Below are 20722 nucleotides of genomic sequence, written 5' to 3'. Positions count from 1 at the left end.
TAATTAAAATATAGGCTATAAATTAATTATTATATTATTATTACACGAATAGGTAAAAAAAGACCGAATAAGAATACAGATATAACAGCACGTATCCATTATCTGGCTTACCTCTAGTTATTTTCGGCATAATTTGTATAAAAAAGTGTCCTGGCAAATAAATTAATGTAAAATAGATAAAAAAATGAATATTTATTGAATAACAAAAAAGGATGTTAGATCCAGTTGGCGAAGAGTAAAGCTCCTGATTAATATTTTATGCATAATATAAACAGTAGTGTCCTTCAATGTCGTACGATCCCAATATAATCCTTACCTTCCAATAAGTTAAGAAAAAAAAACAACCAGAAAATGCTAAACAAATATATTTTCATTGTCTAATTTTAGTAATTGTGCTTGCTCCATCTTTCGGGGGAGTCCGGAGCCCCCTTCCTCCCATATACGTCCTTGTTCTCTGTACCGATTTGAGATTACAATCAAATAAGACGACGAAATGTGTTTTTAAGTTATGTTCAGCAGTTCTTTTTACAAGATTTAGCAAACTTCAAGATGGATAATTACATTAGAATAATCCTTTTTTACTTTTTCTTAATATTTTACCAGAGTTTTAAGCTCCCTTCCCCTCACAAAATAACCACGAAATGCACAAGGAGCTACCTTCAAATTCATATTTCTGCGATAGGATAAACTGCTCTGTGTTATAACTTATGACCAGGAGGCGGATTTATAGTTACTAAAACTTGTAAAAATGATTAAAATAGGCAGTTAAAAAGGCACCGAAATGGTCAGTGAACATTCAGTTGTTAATTTTCTCAGCATATTGCACACTTATCGACTTGAAGTTTTGTATTCTACTGTAATTTTCTTATTTTTTGTAACGCTTTTCTGACACCTCTGGCTAATCGCGACGAATGGTGGTTAGCTGAAATTGAAGACACTTTCCTTCTACTGCAGGGGTGCCTACAGGGGGGAGGGGATTATGACGCAGGCCGCGCCATCGAGACTTTGGGGAGGGGGCTTTTCCCCTTCAAATAATGTAAAATTCAACATTTATATATTTTCCAAAATATATGTAAAAAAAATTACACCTTAAATGCACCATACTTAATCCATTAGATGAAGAAAAGAAAGTGTTTAAGGGCATTATTGAGGGGGGGGGAGTATCCAACTCTATAAGTCTTATATTATGGCGGGTATTTTAGTTAGAGGGGGATTGAACATTAAATTGAGGGAGTATCCAATTCTTGTGTATTACTCGTACTATTGTCTTAGACTGTTGCGGAAATTCTGGTGTGGAGAGAGAATTAATTTTCTTGGAGGAGGCAATATCCACTCTTTAATATCAACAGTAAGTCTAAAATTGGCATGGAAATTTTGGTGGTAGGATTGAGTATTAAATGTAACACTCTTGATAAAGTGTTAAATCTTAGATTGTCAAGGAATTTCTGTAGTGGAGAGAGAGTTCGAACATAAAATTTGGAGACTGTATACTTAGTGATATGGTATCCACACGTTTTCGACCCCGAACGTGCGAGAAGAGAAGCTGGAAAGGACTAAATATCTCGGGATCCTAGGAAAGTATTGACACACCATTAAATTAATATTCTTGATAGCCTGCAAAGAAATGGATTTACAAATTTTCTTTCTTTTCTTGTTGCTTTACTGTGAAGTTTAATACTATAGCTGCATTACAAGACATAAGCGATATTCTCGATATTAATTAATAACATCACTTCTTAAAATATAATGCTTAGTGTTGATATATACTGCTTAATTTAAAGCAGGTGCGTCATTTGTAAGAAAAAGCTAAGAAAAAAGTTACTTTCGGTAGACAGGCTGTCGAGATTAAATACTTTGTAGGGATTACAATATGGTTTGAGGGCAGGAATGATATGATATGATTTGGGGGGACGCATGACATGATTTTGGAGGGGATGCGTCATTCGCCTTGGGGGGGGGGGAGCCGCTCTGGCAGGCTCTACGGCTCCGTGGTCACTTCCTCCACCCTCGATTTCGCTAGGGAATTTTTGATTTTTATGAAGATTGTGTGTTGCAAATTGTGAAGAACAAAATTCTGGAGCGTGGAAAGAAGTATTTACGACTGTATAGCCGTTTTAAAGTTGAGATGTAGCAGTTTGAAGTTACGAGGTGGAAGTCTACTTGCGGCCATGTTAGTTTCGTAGCACCCGTACCGATTGATATATGTAAATGGCGGTTTTTCAGGCCTATACTCCAAGAAATTTCATAAAAATTGCTGGCTCCAAATTTCCCGCCGATTCCGGGCTCCGCACTTGGGGTAATTGACCTCAGCCCCTTCCGCTACCTCGACCCCGCCTTTCTCTATAGACTCCATTTTAAAGGCATGTTATGACGTACGTAAGTAATTTTAATGCTATAAAAATGTAATTTTCGTAGCACGTAGATCTCTAAAAAATTACCTTCCGCGCTAGTTTGAAACTCCCTTTCTTAGAAGAAACTTCATTTGGGACGAAAATATTTGAAATGTGCTCGAAATCGAGGATGGAGGATGTGACAACGGAGCCGTAGGGCCTGCCAGAGCGGCATTTTCACTGGATGACGTATGGTCAGCGCTTTATGGCTGTTTTCTGGCTTTCAAGTAGCGCGCGATTGTCCTCAGGGTAACGCCGAAATCGAACACAGGACCACGGGCACCAAATGCTAGAGCATTAGTCATTTTTTTAAAAGAAGAAAACCCCTAAGCGGCAGTATCATTTTTTTCTATGTTTGTCTTATATAATTTTCTCAATTCTATAATTTCCTGATTCAGGACAAACACAAATATCCACGTCTTACCCGGGATTCGAACCCTGTTCTACGGTGTACTGTGAAGAGAGCAAAAGCAGAGACAGGTAGAAGGAATAGACAAAAAAGCAAGAAAGAAGCATTTTTAGGCAAATTTATACAAAATAGGGAATCAACCTCAATACGAATTTATGGACAGTAACTACAAAAATGAATTATCAGGTTCGAAACAACATGAAACCAATTCAAAACATTGAAGGGTATTTTAACGCAAAGTAATAAAAAAGGCAAACATTCGCACCCTACTTATGACTTTGCCCTTAACAAGACATTGATTGATTGATTCAGTTTATTTTTCTTCGCTTTTCTGATACTTTTGACTAATTCGAAGATTAGGATCATTGATTGATTGATTGAGTTGGTGTTTTAAGTCCACTTTATGCACAGTAATGCTAATCGAGACTGGACCTACAGTTTCAAGTCTGATCCGAACCACCGGGTATCGAACAAGATATACATATACATTTAAGTTACTATTGTTTCTTGCTAAGTATGTATCCAAAATGTTAAAATCCTTCGTTACTTACATTTGCTCCTTTATCTCTTCAATTTTGACTCCCACAAATATGGAATGCATAGTATTTGAATAAACTCAACTCAACAAAGATTTATTGGACTTACAGCTTTACAGGTGGCTGTTTATGCCCAGCATACATTATAACTACATACGATACATTTTAATATAAATTTTACACACAAAGTTCATAAACGATCTTAAATACAATTTTATATAACTACATTAACTCATTCAGTAACAGAAATATATATTTCTGTATTTGAATAAAGCAAAATAAAACAAGACGAATCTAATGAGATTAGCCCATTAGTCACATACTGAAAAAGCACGTTCAATGGCAGCCACAGTGACGTCACTCAGTGCCACACTTACGTCATAACGGCATTGAAGGCAAGAATGATGGAATGATTATTCAAGGTTTATATTTCTCTAATTCAAAGATTCTCTACTAATCTGGTTTCGATGTCGTCACTAATCGTAACTCTTACTTCATTGTAATACGACCTGAGGTTTTAACCAGGTTTATAAGTACACGGGGTCACACTGTGCGGGAGCGACTTTTATTCATTTCAACTCAATTTGGTTCCATGGCAATTTATTGAAACTGCTAAAACAGGTTCGATGTGGACACTAGCGTAGCTACCAGGGTGGATAAAATTCATGATTTTTATTTTAAAAAAATATTTTTTATTGATTTTTTTTTTATTTAAATCGATTTTTTCTTCAAAACAAGCTTTAAATTGCTTCTTTGTTTTTTGGCACCATACATATATGTTTTATTTTTATAGAAAGGCTTTTTCTAGTAAATCGGCAATGTAAAATATTAGAACAGTTTGATTAAAGAAATTTCAAAGATTATATGTAAATAAACATTTTTCCGTTTCTGATACTGTACCTACTATGGAAATATTTGTTGTGGGTGTTAATGGAACTATAATTATCTTCAGTAACTTTTCTTCCAGTGATAATGAACATTCTGGATCTGCTCTATAAGTGTAACTTAAAATATTAACAAATATTTTTATAGTCTTGGTACCTGAATTTTGAAGAATTTTTTAATGGTAGTTTCAAAAGTATCAGGTGCCATGTTTATTTACAGTTTAATGATAATGACACTATTTATGGTTTAACATGATTAGTATTTTGTATACTTTTCTACACAAAATGTTTGCCATTTTTGCCTATAAAAATTATTGAATTTTAAATCAATAGAAATGAATGTTTACATCAGTACATGTATTTTATTTTCCTTTATTTTCCTCTCTTAGAGCATAATAAACACCATTAAATGATTACGAGATTAATGTACTTTCACAGAAAGTGATTGTGATATCTACAAAATACTTATGCACATTATTCTAAAAATTATTTAAAGTGATTTCTTTTTAAAAAAAAAAATCACCCGATCGAAATCAATCCACTTTGGTAGCTACGCAGGGTTTTTTTCAGATAGAGCTGGAATTGTAAAAGTTGATATCACAGATATGTTCTGGGTAGGGGCGGAGTACAGTACAAAATATCACGCAATTATAATTTTTAAGTGCCTCCCTGATGGAGTAGTGGTAACGTCGTCGCCTTGTAATCAAGGGGTCACGGGTTCGATACCCGGTGGAGGCACATAGTGGTTCCGATCCAACTTTAACCTGTGTGTCCAGTCCCGATTAGCTTATCTGTGCATAAAGTAGACTTAAAAACTCAATTATTATTAACCTTAGTTTTAAAAGTCGTACAACGACAAAGGTGGTAATGGGGGGTGAGTTTAAGGAGAGATAACATTTACCACTTTGGTTTTCGCGAGTTCTATGCTTTCATTTGAAAATTTTGATTTTCTCAAAAATTTCGGGAGGGCTGTAGCGCAACCAGCTTCCCCTGCGTACCTCAGTGAATGCGGATAAATTAATTGAGTGCATTCGTGAGAGACAGCAATATGGGAGAAAACTAAAGAGTAATTGGATGGAAAATGTAGAGTAGATTGAAGACAGGATTTGATGAAACCATGTACAGTGGGATCCATGGGTATTACCGTGCAAATTGTCCATCACCATGTTTGTGCACTTTATTTGACCCAATAAGAGCTACAAGAATTAAAAGAAAACTCAAAACAAACTGTTGACAACTTCTGCACCAGCATACATAAAAATCCATTGCTTAAAACACATAGGATGTAAGAAAAGTAATGAAAATAGTCATGGACAATTTGTCGAGCAATACTAGTGGATCCCACTGTACGAAAACTAGCTGAAAGTTATGATTCGAACGCCACTTTACTTCAGAGAGCAGTTCCCTCTGTTACAGGAGGAAACAACCATCCTTCACGTCCGCGTGGAGCCCAGTATATCCTCCCCTCAAAACTTTCCCGCCAATCGCGTCCGTTTAAGAAACTGACAACTCTTTTCAAGTCCATGTGGAGTAAATGAGACGTTGCCAATTCAGTTTCCTTTGAGATTTCTTAACGTTCGGTTGCGTTATCTTTGCTAGGCTGTGGTATTGTTTTATACAATGGGGAGATCTTGGGAGTGTAACGTCGCAGTGAATGAATTGATGTCTAAACGCTGCAAGTAAAAGTGACAACAGTGCTTTTAAGAAAAAAGAAAAAACAGGCCCTGGCTCGAAACCAGATACTCGCCCGGTCGGCTCTCCCTCGAGCTGTGTCAAAGATACCGAACTGACGTTCGAATCAGGACTTCAACTATACCAGAGAGATACGAGGCCTTGCTCGTGTTCAACTCTTCTAATTTGCTATTAACTTATTGTTAACAATGCAATAATATAATCAAAATAATGCAATGTAGTAGATTAGAAAACCGTCAAGCTCTTGTACCGCTACCAGTTTTACGGGAACAGTGTAACTCGTTCTGGATCAGGTCAATACCCCATCAAATGTTTTGCAAAGGGCCAATTATGGGTAATGTGGCCCCAACTTTACCGATATATACCCAGACTAACTAAATTCACTCTCTCGCCTTCTTAAACCCGAAGATTTATGACTGCAGAAACACAAGCCATCGATCCCCATCCTGGGCAAGATCAATCCACTCTTTTCCATCCTTACCGATTTCCTTTAGGTCCATCTCAACGTTATCTCTCCATCTTCGTCTTGGCCTTCCAACTGGTCTCTTACCATCAGGTTTCCCAACAAGATCCTGTAAACTCTTCTTTCCTCTCCCATTCGTGCCACATGGCCTGCCCACCTAAGTCTTCTTTATTTAATTATTCTAATAATATTTGGATATGAATACAAATTATGCAGTTCTAAATTATGTGACCTTCTCAACTCACCTGTCTTCTCATCACTTTTATGTCCAAATATTTTTGTAAGGAAATATATCCCCAGATAGAAAATTAATTCATCTATTTAAGCAATTCATCATTTATCTTCATGGTTACGACTAACCTAGCCTTCCCCCGAGACATATATAGCTGACCATAAGTCTTCAATTAACACAGAGTAAATAATGGTCGAACCCTTTGATGTAAGCACCCTCGAAGGCGATATCTCAAATCTAACAGTAGACTTCAACGAACTTTTCGAGCGCAATTACACCAAATACCATTCGCCCCCAGAGAGAATAATAGGAACGCCACTGATTTCACGTCGCATGTTCCTTTTCCAGGATATTACCTAATTGAAACTGGGCAGAGTATTTTTTTACTCACATCCTTTAAAACATCAATGAATTGTACTGTTCACGTGAGTAAGACATTCTTGAAACACGTTACAAGGTCTTAGGTTTCACGTGACATTATAAACATGTTTTATCTTACATGCACACAATCACTCCGCAAAGATAACTATTCTTAGGTGTATGTTGAAGATTTCTTGTTCATGTAGGCCAGCATTATCAGAACCAGTGTAAGAAAATGTGATAAACGAAAGCAGCAACGCAATCACGTTCTGAAGAGTTCATGCATCTTCACAACTGCCTATGTGGAGGGGTAGGTTAAGTGGGTCACGGTCCCAGACTACTGCCTCAAGGTTGATTCTAATAGCTTTGCATGTAAAGCACTGGGAACCTGACCTGCCTTTTCGAGAAGGTGAAGATTATACACTGTGGAAAGCCGACGAAGCTCGAAGTTGTGAAACACATATGACGTGAACTGAAAAGCAATTTAAAGCACTCCTTTTGAGACTCATAAAATGGCTTCAAAAGTAACACACTTAAGTTTTGTGTTATTTTTATTGGAAAGAAAGTTAACTTTTTGCTACGGCGTTTTTTTTTTAAAAAAATACTCTGGTCAAAGGGTGTCCGCCGGAATTTTTCCGGACGGGGTGGGGCAGAATTTAATTTCAGGGGGGGCTCATCTTCTATCAGCACGGGCGTCGCCAGAAATGTTATATTTGTAGAGAGGGTTGGGCCGCCATAGAAAAAAATTGATTAGTACAAATAATAACGACAATAATAGTTATTGTAACTTTACAATAATAACTATTATAAGTTATTAAAACATACCAATTCCAATCCAAATTTATTGTTATTACATAAATGGACACACTTTGCTACTCAATCTACCGTATCAGTAAATATCTAACACAATTGTAGTCCATTATCATAGTTCCATCATAGTTATTGTATTTTATTCTTAACTTTTACACAAAATTTCAAAAAAAGGCTTGAACACTTAGTCGTAAATTTTACTCAAAAAGTTTATATTCTGTGACCTCTCACAAAGAAAACTAAGTTTTGGAAGCTGTGGATCCATTTATTCTTTGGATTAAATGGTAGTATATAAAATATAACCAGGTTCCTCTATTATAAACTAAACTGTTTTCGATGTAATGCAGTTTTTACTTTGGTTATAACTTTACTTCTGTTATTAACATTAAAAATAACATTTAAACTACATATTTGTAGAATTTCGGGGGGGCATCAGCCCCCTTAGCCCTCCCCCTTGCTACGTGCCTGGGGTGGGGGCAAAGAAGGCATTTTACCCCAACACAGCTTCAGTTTAAATTTATCGTGTTTGGCAAATTAGATGTGAAAAACCTAAATTATCTCTGATAATTCATTTTCAGGGAGGCCAAGGGCTCCCTTGCCCCCCAAGGATGCCTATGCTCTGGCTCCGGGAGTACTGTGAGGGGAAGAGGGGATGTGTCGTCGAAAGTTGTCACCGATGCTCACACAGAAGGAAGTCCGGCGTCATTAGGGGATGACACGCCCATTACAATAATCTAGAAAAATGTATTATGTATATGTAACCTCAGGAAATTATTTATGGTTGACAAAGAAAAACGATAAAAATATTATTCAGGGGAATTTCATTCCGATAACTTTCACTCTTAAGTATGCCAATACAGTCCAAATTTACTGCAATCTAACAGTAATGACAAGAGATATACAGCAAGCGAAATATAGATGAGAAAACCTCTCTCGCGTTGTCAAATTTTCAACCGTAAGCGAGCGGAGAGAGCGTAGGTGATGCAATCAGCTGCTTGCCATGTAATCCCACCCCTGCGTTGCCAAAACGTGCGTATTTGAACACATCGTCGTCGCCTTTACTCAGTGCCAAATGCTTGTGTAATCATGATGGGGGGGAAACCGTGCACAGCAAAAGTAGAGACACAGTATTAAACGATGTTGAAGTTTTTGACAACGAAGCAAGGAAGGGAAGTTATAATTTGGCAACAAGGAGAGGGGAAGCAAGGGGAGAAAAATTACTGTCCGCCTTAGTTTAGCGGGTTTTTTCTCATTTTGATCAAACTGTAACTGCACATGAACAAGTATGTAACAATCATTGGCGTATGCTGTTTTAAGATGTAGGCTACCCAACATCCTCTGCTGTTGAAATTGAAAAAAAAATGTGCTGAAATGGGGTTCCTTCAATAATAATAATAATAATTATTATTATTAATGAATGCTCACAAAGATGAAAACGTCAATCAAACGAGGGATTAAAATGCATGTTTAATGGAAGGAGTATCTAAATCAAGAGACAATATGAGGAAAAAATAGGATTATTGAAATTAATTTTCATGGAAATATTTAACTGTGTTGAAACAATAATTTTAATAGTTACTTTTTCAAAAGTCAAATTATGGCTTGTGGTTTTGGTTGAAAGAATAGTTCTCATATTTAAAAAGCATTGAACCTAAAATGTGATTTCATAAAAAAATTGTTTTACCTTCACAAGAAATAATCTCTGGGCTGGTAACAATATATGCTCCATAACGAAGTGATAGAATAACAGCTGTTAGTGGACTAAATTAGCAAATAAATTACTTCGGAAGGCATTCAGGGGGAAGAATCTTTCCGATACCTGTTATTTGCATAAATGTTATGGCACGAACGTTGTTTAACTGGCTGTTGCAGCAATCATGTCTCAAGGCCGCTCTTGGTTTAGAGATGCCATTTCAGAGCTATTTCGGGATCTCTCTGCGAGTAGATCGCTACAAGAACGATTGAGAATGATTTTCAATTTTGAAGAGTTTCGTATGGGAGAGTACAGGATGCTCCTTTTGCAAGGTAAGTGCTAAGTCACTAGTTGATGCCTGATTACAATTTAACTTCTTCGAAAAATTGAGGAATGGGGAAGGGGGTTCAAATCCATATAATATAATAGTCTTTCTTAGTCTTGGGATTCGAACACAGGACCCTTTACGAAGGCATGATCCTGTATTGGAATTCAGTACAAGGGACGGATACTTTTAAGTCTCTCGTCCATATTTCAATAAGCATCATCCATCCACTCATCTCCACCGTTACAACTAACTCACAGATAGAAAATTATTTTTTAAAAAATCCCTTGTTTTGTATGTATATAAATAGAAATGGTAAATAAATTGTATATAAAAATATATTTTTAAAGTAGATCATTATTAATGAAATTATCAAGGTTCAATTCCACCCTTCAAAAGTCTTAGGGCAAAGCTAGCATACCTCCTCCCTCTGGGCATACCTGTCGCGGTCGAGGGTGCCGAGCTTTGGCTAATTGATATACCTTATTTTACTTCGCTTTTCTGCCACTTTTGGTTAATGGCGAAGACCAGGTTGGATGGTGATATGGAGAAATTGATGAATGGACAATCACAAACACATATGAGGACAGGAAAGGATTGGCTGAGTGTCCAGATGCCAGAGCTTTGTTAGTCAGCAAAATGCAGCCCAGGTATACTGCAGGGAAGTGACGTTGACACTTGAGTTTTTTCTGAAAGGACCATTCCTTGCGCCCTGAGGGTGTTGAGGGGTGGACTCATTGAGGTCCGCTGGGGCCTCCCTGGTGGCGTTGTGGTAACGTCGTAAATAAAGGGGTCCCGGGTTCGATACCTGGTGGAGGCAGAGTGGTTCGAATTCCACTTTGAACTGTAGGTCCAGTTCCGATTAGCCTTTCTGTGCATAAAGTGGACTTAAAATCTCAAACTCATTGAGGTCCGGATTATGTATTCTTTTTCGTTGCCCCCGATCACAGTTAGAATAACTTTTTACGATTACTTGAAAGTGAAAGAAAAAGCAACGCGAAAATCGAAACAGATAAATGCAAAATGTAAACAGTTCAAGAACTGTGAAGTTTAGTTCTTATTTGGGTATCATCGAGAAATCTTCCACGGAATATCTAAATGATTTCCTTTAAAATGGTTGTATTTTATCCCAGTAGAATACTGAAATCAATATAATCAATTCTTTGATTTCTGTCCTTGCACTTCATTCATATCTGTGCAGGTGAATTCGCGTTTTTTTATCACTGCTAACCAATCGCCGTCCTAAATGTTGGAGAATATAGACCCTTAAATATTCTTACGATGCTGGATCAACATCGATATTTTGGGATCCGCACAAAGATACAACCAGGGTCCGCACGCACGAAACGGCTAATCGTTCAGTTACGTATGGAAAACACATTGTTGACCTTCACTGGATCTATTGAAACTTGTTAACATCTACTGAACTAAGATAGCTCTGCGTAGGTGAACCAGTTTTCCATATGCGGTACTAACAATTAGCACATGGTCATTCAGATATACTGGGACAACTTTTATATTTACTAATTAGTAACGTTTATTCGGATTTTGTCACCGACAGGGCACAGCTAAATGGTTTCGAAATATTCGGTAGTTATATACGACGCACGCTTTTAGAAGCGATATCGGGCGGGGCCACGCAGAGGGTGTGCGTGGCGATCAGCCAATGGCAGGAGTGCAACGTTGTACAGTTAGGAGACTGCGGCGCGAAGTTAAAGGCCGTGTTCTGTATTTTTCTTATGCGCAAGAAGTTTTCATAAAACTCGCCACTTTAAGGTTCATCATAAGATGGGGAAATGCATTTTGAACCTCACTGTCCAAGTCCCATGAATTTCCGTCGCATACAGCCGGAATTATCGTTCCTTGAAGAAACAAGGAAAACATCACCTTTCATTTCATTTTTTTCGTTGCCACCGTGTTGACGCAGCTGAGTTGTTGTGTCTAGGGAAAACTGTGGGTGTTAAATTCGCCTCGATATAAACAAGATCCTTCATTGTTCTGGGCGTTCTCGAACATTAAAAGTCTTGGTCAGTTTGAGTTCAGCGTTTTTCGTAGCAACGCCGGTGTAAAATTATTCGCTTATCGTTCACTCGTGCGCCACAAAGAAGTTTGTGAAAAGATTAAATACAGCCCTCTCGTGAATAGCCTGTGTTCCGTGTGTTCTTTTTATTTCAAATAATGTCACTCTCAAAACCTAGCACCAGTAGTACAGGCACCAAGGGTGCAAAATCTATTCATTAACCTCCAGGAGAGTGACTCGGAAATGAGTGAAATCAGTGACACGGAGACCGAGGAAGACGACGAGAGCGGTGATGAAGCTTCTTTCAGGTATGGGTTTCTCGTATATGCTACAGTGATATGATATTATAATCCTGTGTAGAAATATTCACTATATTATTTCACTGTACTCATATATACTGTGCATGCATTATCAAAATAATGGACACCGCGAAATTTCTGTCCTTCCCTTGCGCTAGCAGTTAGTGTGGCAACAGCGCAGTAGCACTGGCTGGGTATTGGCCGAACTCATGTTCCTTCTAAAAGCGTGCGCCGTTATAGTAATCATAAAATCGATGACTTGCCCCTCTCATTTGAGAAAATTTTAGAGCTACTAATCGTCAACAATGAAAAGAAGAAAGTTAAAGAAAAAAATAACAAAAAAGATTAACAACAATAAGTCAAAGATAGCACTATTTGATATTATTTTGTATTTGTTCTGGTGGAAGACAAAGGCATACTCTAAGAATATACGTACACCCAACGGCGAAAGAAACAGTAGGCGAATTGTCCACACCCATTTTAATTCGGTCTGTATTACACATTGTGATGGCAATGAATTGAAATAATGACTTTAATTAGCAGAACCAACATACTAGTTTCATTCCTTAAAACAACACAGGATGCAGAATAAAAAGTTTTAGAGCTACTAATCGTCAACAATGAAAAGAAGAAAGTTAAAGAAAAAAATAACAAAAAAGATTAACAACAATAAGTCAAAGATAGCACTATTTGATATTATTTTGTATTTGTTCTGGTGGAAGACAAAGGCATACTCTAAAAATATACGTACACCCAACGGCGAAAGAAACAGTAGGCGAATTGTCCACACCCATTTTAATTCGGTCTGTATTACACATTGTGATGGCAATGAATTGAAATAATGACTTCAATTAGCAGAACCAACATACTAGTTTCATTCCTTAAAACAACACAGGATGCAGAATAAAAAGTTTTAGAGCTACTAATCGTCAACAATGAAAAGAAGAAAGTTAAAGAAAAAAATAACAAAAAAGATTAACAACAATAAGTCAAAGATAGCACTATTTGATATTATTTTGTATTTGTTCTGGTGGAAGACAAAGGCATACTCTAAGAATATACGTACACCCAACGGCGAAAGAAACAGTAGGCGAATTGTCCACACCCATTTTAATTCGGTCTGTATTACACATTGTGATGGCAATGAATTGAAATAATGACTTCAATTAGCAGAACCAACATACTAGTTTCATTCCTTAAAACAACACAGGATGCAGAATAAAAAGTAATTAAAATATCAGTGGACAATTCGCCTACCATTATCTTTGACGTTGACTGTACACTTGATGGGAGATTATATTGGGTGAGAAGCCTGTAGAAAGATCATTTTTTTAATTTCAAATCTAGGTTTTTCTGCGTAAAATAGGTTTGCGTTACGTGTTGTGCGCATAGGCACTCGAAAGTGGAATTCCTGAAGTTGTGTGTTGCAGCGGATTTTGGCATTGGCAATTTTGTATAGATAATTGAAGTTACTCAGCAAACCGCGTGGAATCCAAGTCTAGAAATGGCAAGACATGCGATGTTGAAAAATTGAATAATGAGGGCAAATCTGTAACGAACTATAGCCAAGAAAAAGTGAACGACGGAATCGATTCTAACTAGGGGTGTCCACCCCCGATCATGTCATAATCACCTATAAAATATTTAATTACGACAGCGTGTCTACTACTATCCTATTACTGAAAGTTACTTTCTTAAGCTTTCATAAACACTTTACTTCAACTGAAAAGCTTGTTTCACCAGTTCTTGCAGCAGAGGGCAGAAGTTACAGGTTACGAAGAACATTTTAAAATACAGAAGATCAAGGTCGTAGACATTTAACACTGTATAATCTTGTATCTTATGTTCATATGTAGATTATCTCACGCTCAAATTTCTAGACAATAATTTTAGGGTGTTCGGGCACGTAAGTCACAAACTGCAATTTTCTGTTTTCTTTTAAGTCTCAATGAATCAATTAAAGGATATATTATGAGCAGTGGCGGCGATTGGGTTCCAAAACCAGGGGAACAAGGTACCAAAACTGGAGGGGGGAAGGAGGCAAAGACAGTATATTTTCCTTTGTAGATAAGGCTTAGCATAGTGCGGGGGAAAACTTGGCGAAAAGTGATGGGCGGCAACTGCCCCCTCACCCCCCTAATCGCCGCTACTGATTATGAGTATAATTTTACATTGGGCATGTGTAAAGATTCTAATCAGTGACAATCCAACATGTATATAATAAATAATAATAATAATAATAATCCCTTTTTTTAGCGGGCGAGGTTCAGCCGTAGGCTGCTCTACCACCTAACCCTTGTCATGAGCTACATAAGAAAATATAAGTATATATAATATAATATGATAATATATGAGTACAGATGGAAAGCTTGATTACACTAAAGATTTTTTTTAAAAAAATGTTTGCTTTTAAAATAATAAATATGAAAACAGTCTGCTGTAAATTGCATTTCATTCCCTTAGGTTCTTTTTTCCGAACAGCCTAGTAGTAGTTTTGCACTGGTCCGTGGGGGCGTTTTTTGGGGGGGAGGGGCGTCAAATTTTACGTACCACTAAATAAATACCACTAAAGAATACATCTTTGGGCTGAAATAGCATTGATTTACCTAGTTTTTCTTTGCCGGGGGTGTCCGCCCCTCCTGCCACAAGTCACTGTATCTGAACAATATCATTACGCTTATTATACAAGTGTGAACAATGACGTCCCTACCATGCTGTCGGATAAGGGAATAATATAACCTGATTCACGGTAAGCAAGAATGATGACATGCAAATAATTTCGCCAAGGAAATAACCTCATTTGTCAATTTTTCTTTTCGATGCACTCTCAAGTTCCACGGTTATTAATTTTTACGGAATAGCATAATAATGCAAGGAGAATGATCCAATTCTGTAACGAAAGAGCTTCCTCGCAGTATGACATGCAACTATTGAAATAGTATCTCATTCTGTCGCGTGGCGGCTCCACTGACACAGTTTTCTCAGCTGAAGAACAGTTATAAAAAAATACTCATGTGTTACGGTTGGTAGTGTATCTTAATGTGAAACAGCACGAACATAATCTGAATCAAGAGCAATTAAACTTACTGTTCAGACATGTTGACTTCCGCTGCGACGTCGATTTCCTTCCTTCAGATCGGCGCAACCACCTGCGAATAATGATTTTCGTAGCAGGAAATTCTCCCAGCAGATGTCACTCTCGTACCGGCAAGGCAGGCCCTCACGTTGCAACTGACGTACGACCACTTCTCGCACGACGCACAGTTTTCACACGGAAAGAATAGTCGAGCAGCAAAAAAGCGCTTATTCATCCACACCGTAAATTCCGCTGGTTTCTGTAGAGTTGGGGCAAACTCCTTTCATTCTTACTTCAAGGTTACGCGAGTGATATCACCGTGGTTTTTCAGCTGCGAATCGCGTGTGTGGCACGCCCCCTTGCGCCGGATACTTGCAAAAAGAAATGCAGCCAGCGAGTGTCAAGACATGCTTGGCTATCGAAACAGCGTAGAGATAAGAACAGTTGATAAAAAGAAAATTAACTTTAAAAATATATTCGATTTATAGCGGGTTTGAATGTATGTCGAATAACAGGACATTACAAACACAAGAGAAAGGCTTTGAGATGTTTAGTGTGAAGGCCACATAGAGTGGGATGCATAAATATTACCAGGGAAAGTGCACCGCCACGTTGATTTATCTACACATATCTAAACAGATAACACCACTTCAAAATGTTCTTAACATCCCGCTAAACAATGGGAAACATATAATCTCTGCACCAGCGACAGTATGAACGATGAAAAATAAATGATGTGAGCAATTTTCCAGGTAATATTTATTTATTCAACTATCCACCGTATTATGAATATTATACGTACAATTGCACTTTCCCCAAGAACTTCAGAAATATTAAATATGGACAAAAATACTTCACAATATATAATAATAATAATACAACTACTGCTAGTGGAATCGAGCATATAAAACAAAGGTTTTGAGTTATCTTTTAAATTGCGTTCTGTTTTTGTACAATTTCATGTATTTTAAATTATATTTACATATGTGTGTGTGTCCTTTTTTTACTATTTACAGCGAGAGTGGGTGCAGTGGGGTGGGGAAATTCAGAAATATATTTTTCCATATTTAAATACTTTTTATTTTGATATATTTAAGTTTATTTCTCCTTTTTTCTTTCCAATCTGTCTGTCTCTCTCTCTCTCTCACCCTGCCTTCTTTTTAAATTTCTCTTGCTTTCTCTTTCTCTCTCTCTCTCGTTTTTCTCTATTTTCTCCCATTCTTTCGTGTAGCGTTTCTTTCTCTTTCTCTGTCCCTACCTGCCGCAAGTTTATTTATCTTATTTTCAATCTCTCTCTCTCTATTGTCTTGTTTCTTTATCTCTCTTTCCCTCTTCGATTTATTCATCTTATTTTCTGTCTCGATTCTTTATTTCTTTCTATATTTTCCATTCCCTTCTCGCGCGCTTTTTCTTTCTTCTCCTTCTTACTTTTCTCTCCCCCTAACTGTATATGTGGCTTTATTGTTCTTATCCAAACAAAGATAAATAAAGGAAATAAAGAATCGAAAGAGTGAGAATAATAAAGAAAAGATGGAGAAAATGTGGAATCGGAGAGAGAGAGATAAAGAAACCAGAGACACAAAGAGAGAGAGAGAGAGGAAATAAAAAGAAAAGTAAGAAAAATAAACTTACGACAGGTAGAGACACAGAGAAGGGAAAAAAGAAGTGTCAAGACTAGTGTTGCCCACGAGACGAGACTTTGGCCTGTCTCGTCTCGTGGAAATGCTGTCTCGTCTCGAAAATATTCGTTTGTCTTATGACACATGGTCAATCTCGTCTCGTGTCGAATTTTTAAAAGCCTGTCCCGTCTCGTCCCGTGGGCAACACTAGTCAAGACGAGAGAGAGAGAAGGTGGAAGATAGAGGTGAGATGAGAGAGTGTAACAAAGAAAATAATAGATACAGAAACAGACGGGAAATGTAGAAAAAGAAGTGCTCAGAGTGGAAGTAAACATGAAGAGATACTAAAACTGAGAAGAAAAGATCGAAAGTTTAAAAAGGTAAAAGGGAGGATTTTTTTCTTATTCCAAAGACCTTCTTTTGATCCCTCCCTACGGAAGCCTTTGTACGTAGTCAATGTTGTAAATATATTAACGAAAATATGTCTACTTTGAATTTATTAACTCTTATACTCTTCCCCAAAACAGTGCCAAATAGGTTCATGGAAACATCGGAAGAAGGCAACAAGTTCTTCGTGCTGCAAGCCTGAGGCCCCACGACGTCAAAATAAGATCATCGACTTCGCTAATAGAACGGGGAAGCATAAAACACTTTTATTACCCTATTGAGAACAAATGAATGGTTTCATGAATCGATATAGTTTCTCCGTTATGGCGGTGCAGCCAACAACACGCTTTGCAAACGTGCAAAATGAGTTCAAGGGAATGTGTGACATGAATACCCCAGTCCGCTGTAATTATCGACTCGGCTGCTTTGCTTCGAGTGGAATGTTCCGCCGAAAGCTGTCCTTAGGAGATTATGACTCACCTCTGTACTGGCCAGGAGCTGTTCTCAGACGTTCAACAATGTTGCCAGGTTCATTGGTAAAAAAAATCGGTAGCGAAGGAGATTCTATCATCCAAGATTTGGGCACTGACCATGGGTTGATTTGATTTTAGCGTCGCTTTTCTACCACTTTTAGCTAATCGCGACGATGATGGTGAGTGATACTATGATGAAATTCACAAACAATATCCATGCCCACTCCGGGATCGAACCCGGGATCCCTGGCGTCGTAGCGCGCTAACCAGTCCGCCACGGAGGTGGGCATGGGCGTCACCAGAAATATTTGTAGTGGAGTCAGGCAATTTAGAAAATTTGAATAGTAGAAATAACAAACAACGGTAATAACAATAATGTTATTATTATGTACAGTAATAAGTATTATAAACTATTAAAAACGAACTTTTTTCAAAATTATTATTATTATTATTATTATTACTACTGTATCAATAGGAAGACTTTAGTGCTTGATCCACTAGAAGAGTGAATATCCAGGAAAACTGTTTTTCCATTTTATTTTCATATTTCGTACAGTTAGCGTAGTGATTCATTTGGTTTGTTTTACTTCACTTTTCTTCCGATTTTGGTTAATCGCGAAGATGAGGATGAGTGATGATATGATGAAATTGATGAAGAAAGAAGACTCATGCACAGGCCGGAATTCGAACTTGCGACTTCTCTGCTAACCACTTCGTCAAGAAGGTCGGCACGCAGTCAGTGTACGGTTATTATACTCTGTCCCAGCTAACTGTGGAGCAGGCAAACGAAAAGAAGTCTTTGAGCAAGTAGTGAAGCGAGGCGGATCCACCAATGAACACGTGAGAGGAACGGAATTGCGTGGAGGGGGGAAAGCGACTGAAGTTACCAGCCTTCCCAGCGGCGTGTACTGCTCTGCTCTGGCCAATAGATTTCCCTTGCTTCTCTGACGCTATACGCGACCTTGCTCCAGGCCCGTACCCAGGATTTTTTTGAGGGGGCTGGGGGAAAACCCTAAACCTTGAAAGAATTATATATATATATATATATATGTCAGTCATGAAATATATGTCAATTATTAAATAATTAATTGATATCATTAACTAATTAATTTCTTTATATATATATTTAACGACTTGTTCAAAATGTCAAGAAATTAGAAGATAAGTGAAATGTTTTAATAAATGTTAGATATTATTTAATTATTGCTTTTTATTAAAAATGATAATTGAATTTTCAAACTTTTATTGTGTTATGTTTTTGTAATGGTGTAAATCTATTAATGGTCTCTCGAAAGGAAATATTTCCATATCAGAGTTGTAGCTAGAGATTTCAGTGCCCAGGACGAGAATGATTTTCCCACCCCCTACCTAGATGTAGCTGGCATACTTAGAGATGGTTGAAATTTTATGTACTTACTCTTTTCCGCTGAATCCAATGAAAAGAAAACTTAGCATTCAAGAAATGTGGCTAATAAGAGGACAGTCGGTTGTGCATCCCACACCATCTTCATTGAAGCAGTGTGTGTTATTGTTCACATCTGCAAAATCGATTGCAAATTAAAGATAACTAGGTGGAGGGACAAAAATGAGAAAGTTTAGTTTCCTATTATTTAACATGTAAATGCTATGTTTTATTCCCGACGAAAAGGAGGTGAGAAATGGAGGAGAAATGACAGGTCGGTCTAATGTCTATGTTCCAGGGGCCTAGGATGACAATGACAACCACATTGGAGCCACCTACGGCTCCATTTCTTACTAGTTCAATTAGATATAATTTTAAAATCTTATCTATGACTGTAGAAGTATACGATTTTACCCCCATGCTGTTACCAGCCCTAAAGAGAGAGAGAGAGAGAGAGAGAGAGAGAACAAAAGATGTTTGCAACATTCACTCACAGGCAGACATCATTCTTTGTTATTCCTTCCTTGTATGTGTTTATGATGTTATTCTTAGTAAAGTATAGTATGTTTGAAGTCCAAACTAATTGCTTATCTTTGTTGTTATAACACAAACCCTTACCCTCGGAAAATTTTAATGGGGGAAAAATGTTTAATAGAACAAGATCGTTGGTGAGAAGGTGGGAGAGATCCCCCTTCCGCCATGAGAATTCGTACCCTGAATGTGACCACCATCGACGCTATGGAATTGTCCTCATAATGAAGAACATGTCTGAATGTGAATTAACCTTAAAAAACAGGACATTTTCTCATCAAGACTGCAGTTCGAAAAAAGTCAAAACAGGGAGTAAATATGGTGAACTGTCCCGACCAAATTGGAACATTTAGTAGCTACGCATAAATGGTTATAAAACTAAAATTATTAAATATTGTAGACAGCAGACTTCTGGAATCTGCCTCTCTCCAGAGACAACCCATTCATTTATACAAGAAGAAAATCTAAATTCTTGCAAAATCTTAAAAAATATCCATGTTATTTTCGTAGGTTTGCATCAAAATCACCCTTCCCTAGGAACCTATTAATTAGAGGCTCAATAGAGATGCAGCACGCGACGGGATGGTATCGAAATCAGACTGGCACTCCCTCGTCTCGTCTTGTGTGTGAGGTACGGTTTTTCAAAAGGTGAGTAAAATTCGGAAACAGCTACCCTGACGTAGAGATCCAGCCGAGCCCCAAGTTCGATTATGGCTCCCAAAATTAGGCTACAAGTTACGCCCATGGCTGGAGGGATGTTTCATGAAAATTTTCTTAACTGAGTTCCCCCGCTCTTCGACATCAGCTTTGTACACATGAACAAGTTCCACAATTAAGCATGGGCGTCGCCAGAAATTTTTGTAGGGGAGGTCAAAACTTGATTAGTAATAATAATAATAATAATAATAATAATTACGACGGTTTTGATTGTTATTTTACAATAATAACTATTACAAAATAATAAAATTCACCGATTATGTTCCAAATTTATATTTTATTATTGTTATTATTATTATATAAATGGGAAAAGACTACTACTCAGCCTCATGAATTTCAGCACAACTGTATTACATTATTTTTTACGTTTCATGTTATGAAATTCATAGTTATTGTATATTGTT

General features: G+C 37.4%; 1 protein-coding gene across 2 annotated transcripts in view; it reads right to left on the bottom strand.

The window, feature by feature from the left end:
* Pgd (phosphogluconate dehydrogenase) overlaps positions 1-15535 on the bottom strand; it is a 46042-nt gene extending 30507 nt beyond the window's left edge. Inside the window, exon 1 of one of the 2 annotated variants that reach the window (XM_083111389.1) lies at positions 15201-15535. In XM_083111389.1, coding sequence (XP_082967515.1) covers positions 15201-15211 — 11 coding nt within the window. In that variant the 5' untranslated portion in view covers positions 15212-15535. Of the gene's footprint in view, positions 1-3350; positions 3430-15200 lie in introns of those variants that run through there. The other variant, XM_083111386.1, reaches the window with a different exon arrangement.
* Between the last annotated feature and the right edge of the window lie 5187 nt (positions 15536-20722).

The sequence above is a fragment of the Lepisma saccharinum genome, chromosome 25 (assembly GCF_977018435.1).
Source record: "Lepisma saccharinum chromosome 25, izLepSacc3.1, whole genome shotgun sequence".
Classification (NCBI taxonomy): Eukaryota; Metazoa; Arthropoda; class Insecta; order Zygentoma; family Lepismatidae; genus Lepisma; species Lepisma saccharinum.
This window is presented reverse-complemented; position numbering and strand designations above follow the sequence as displayed.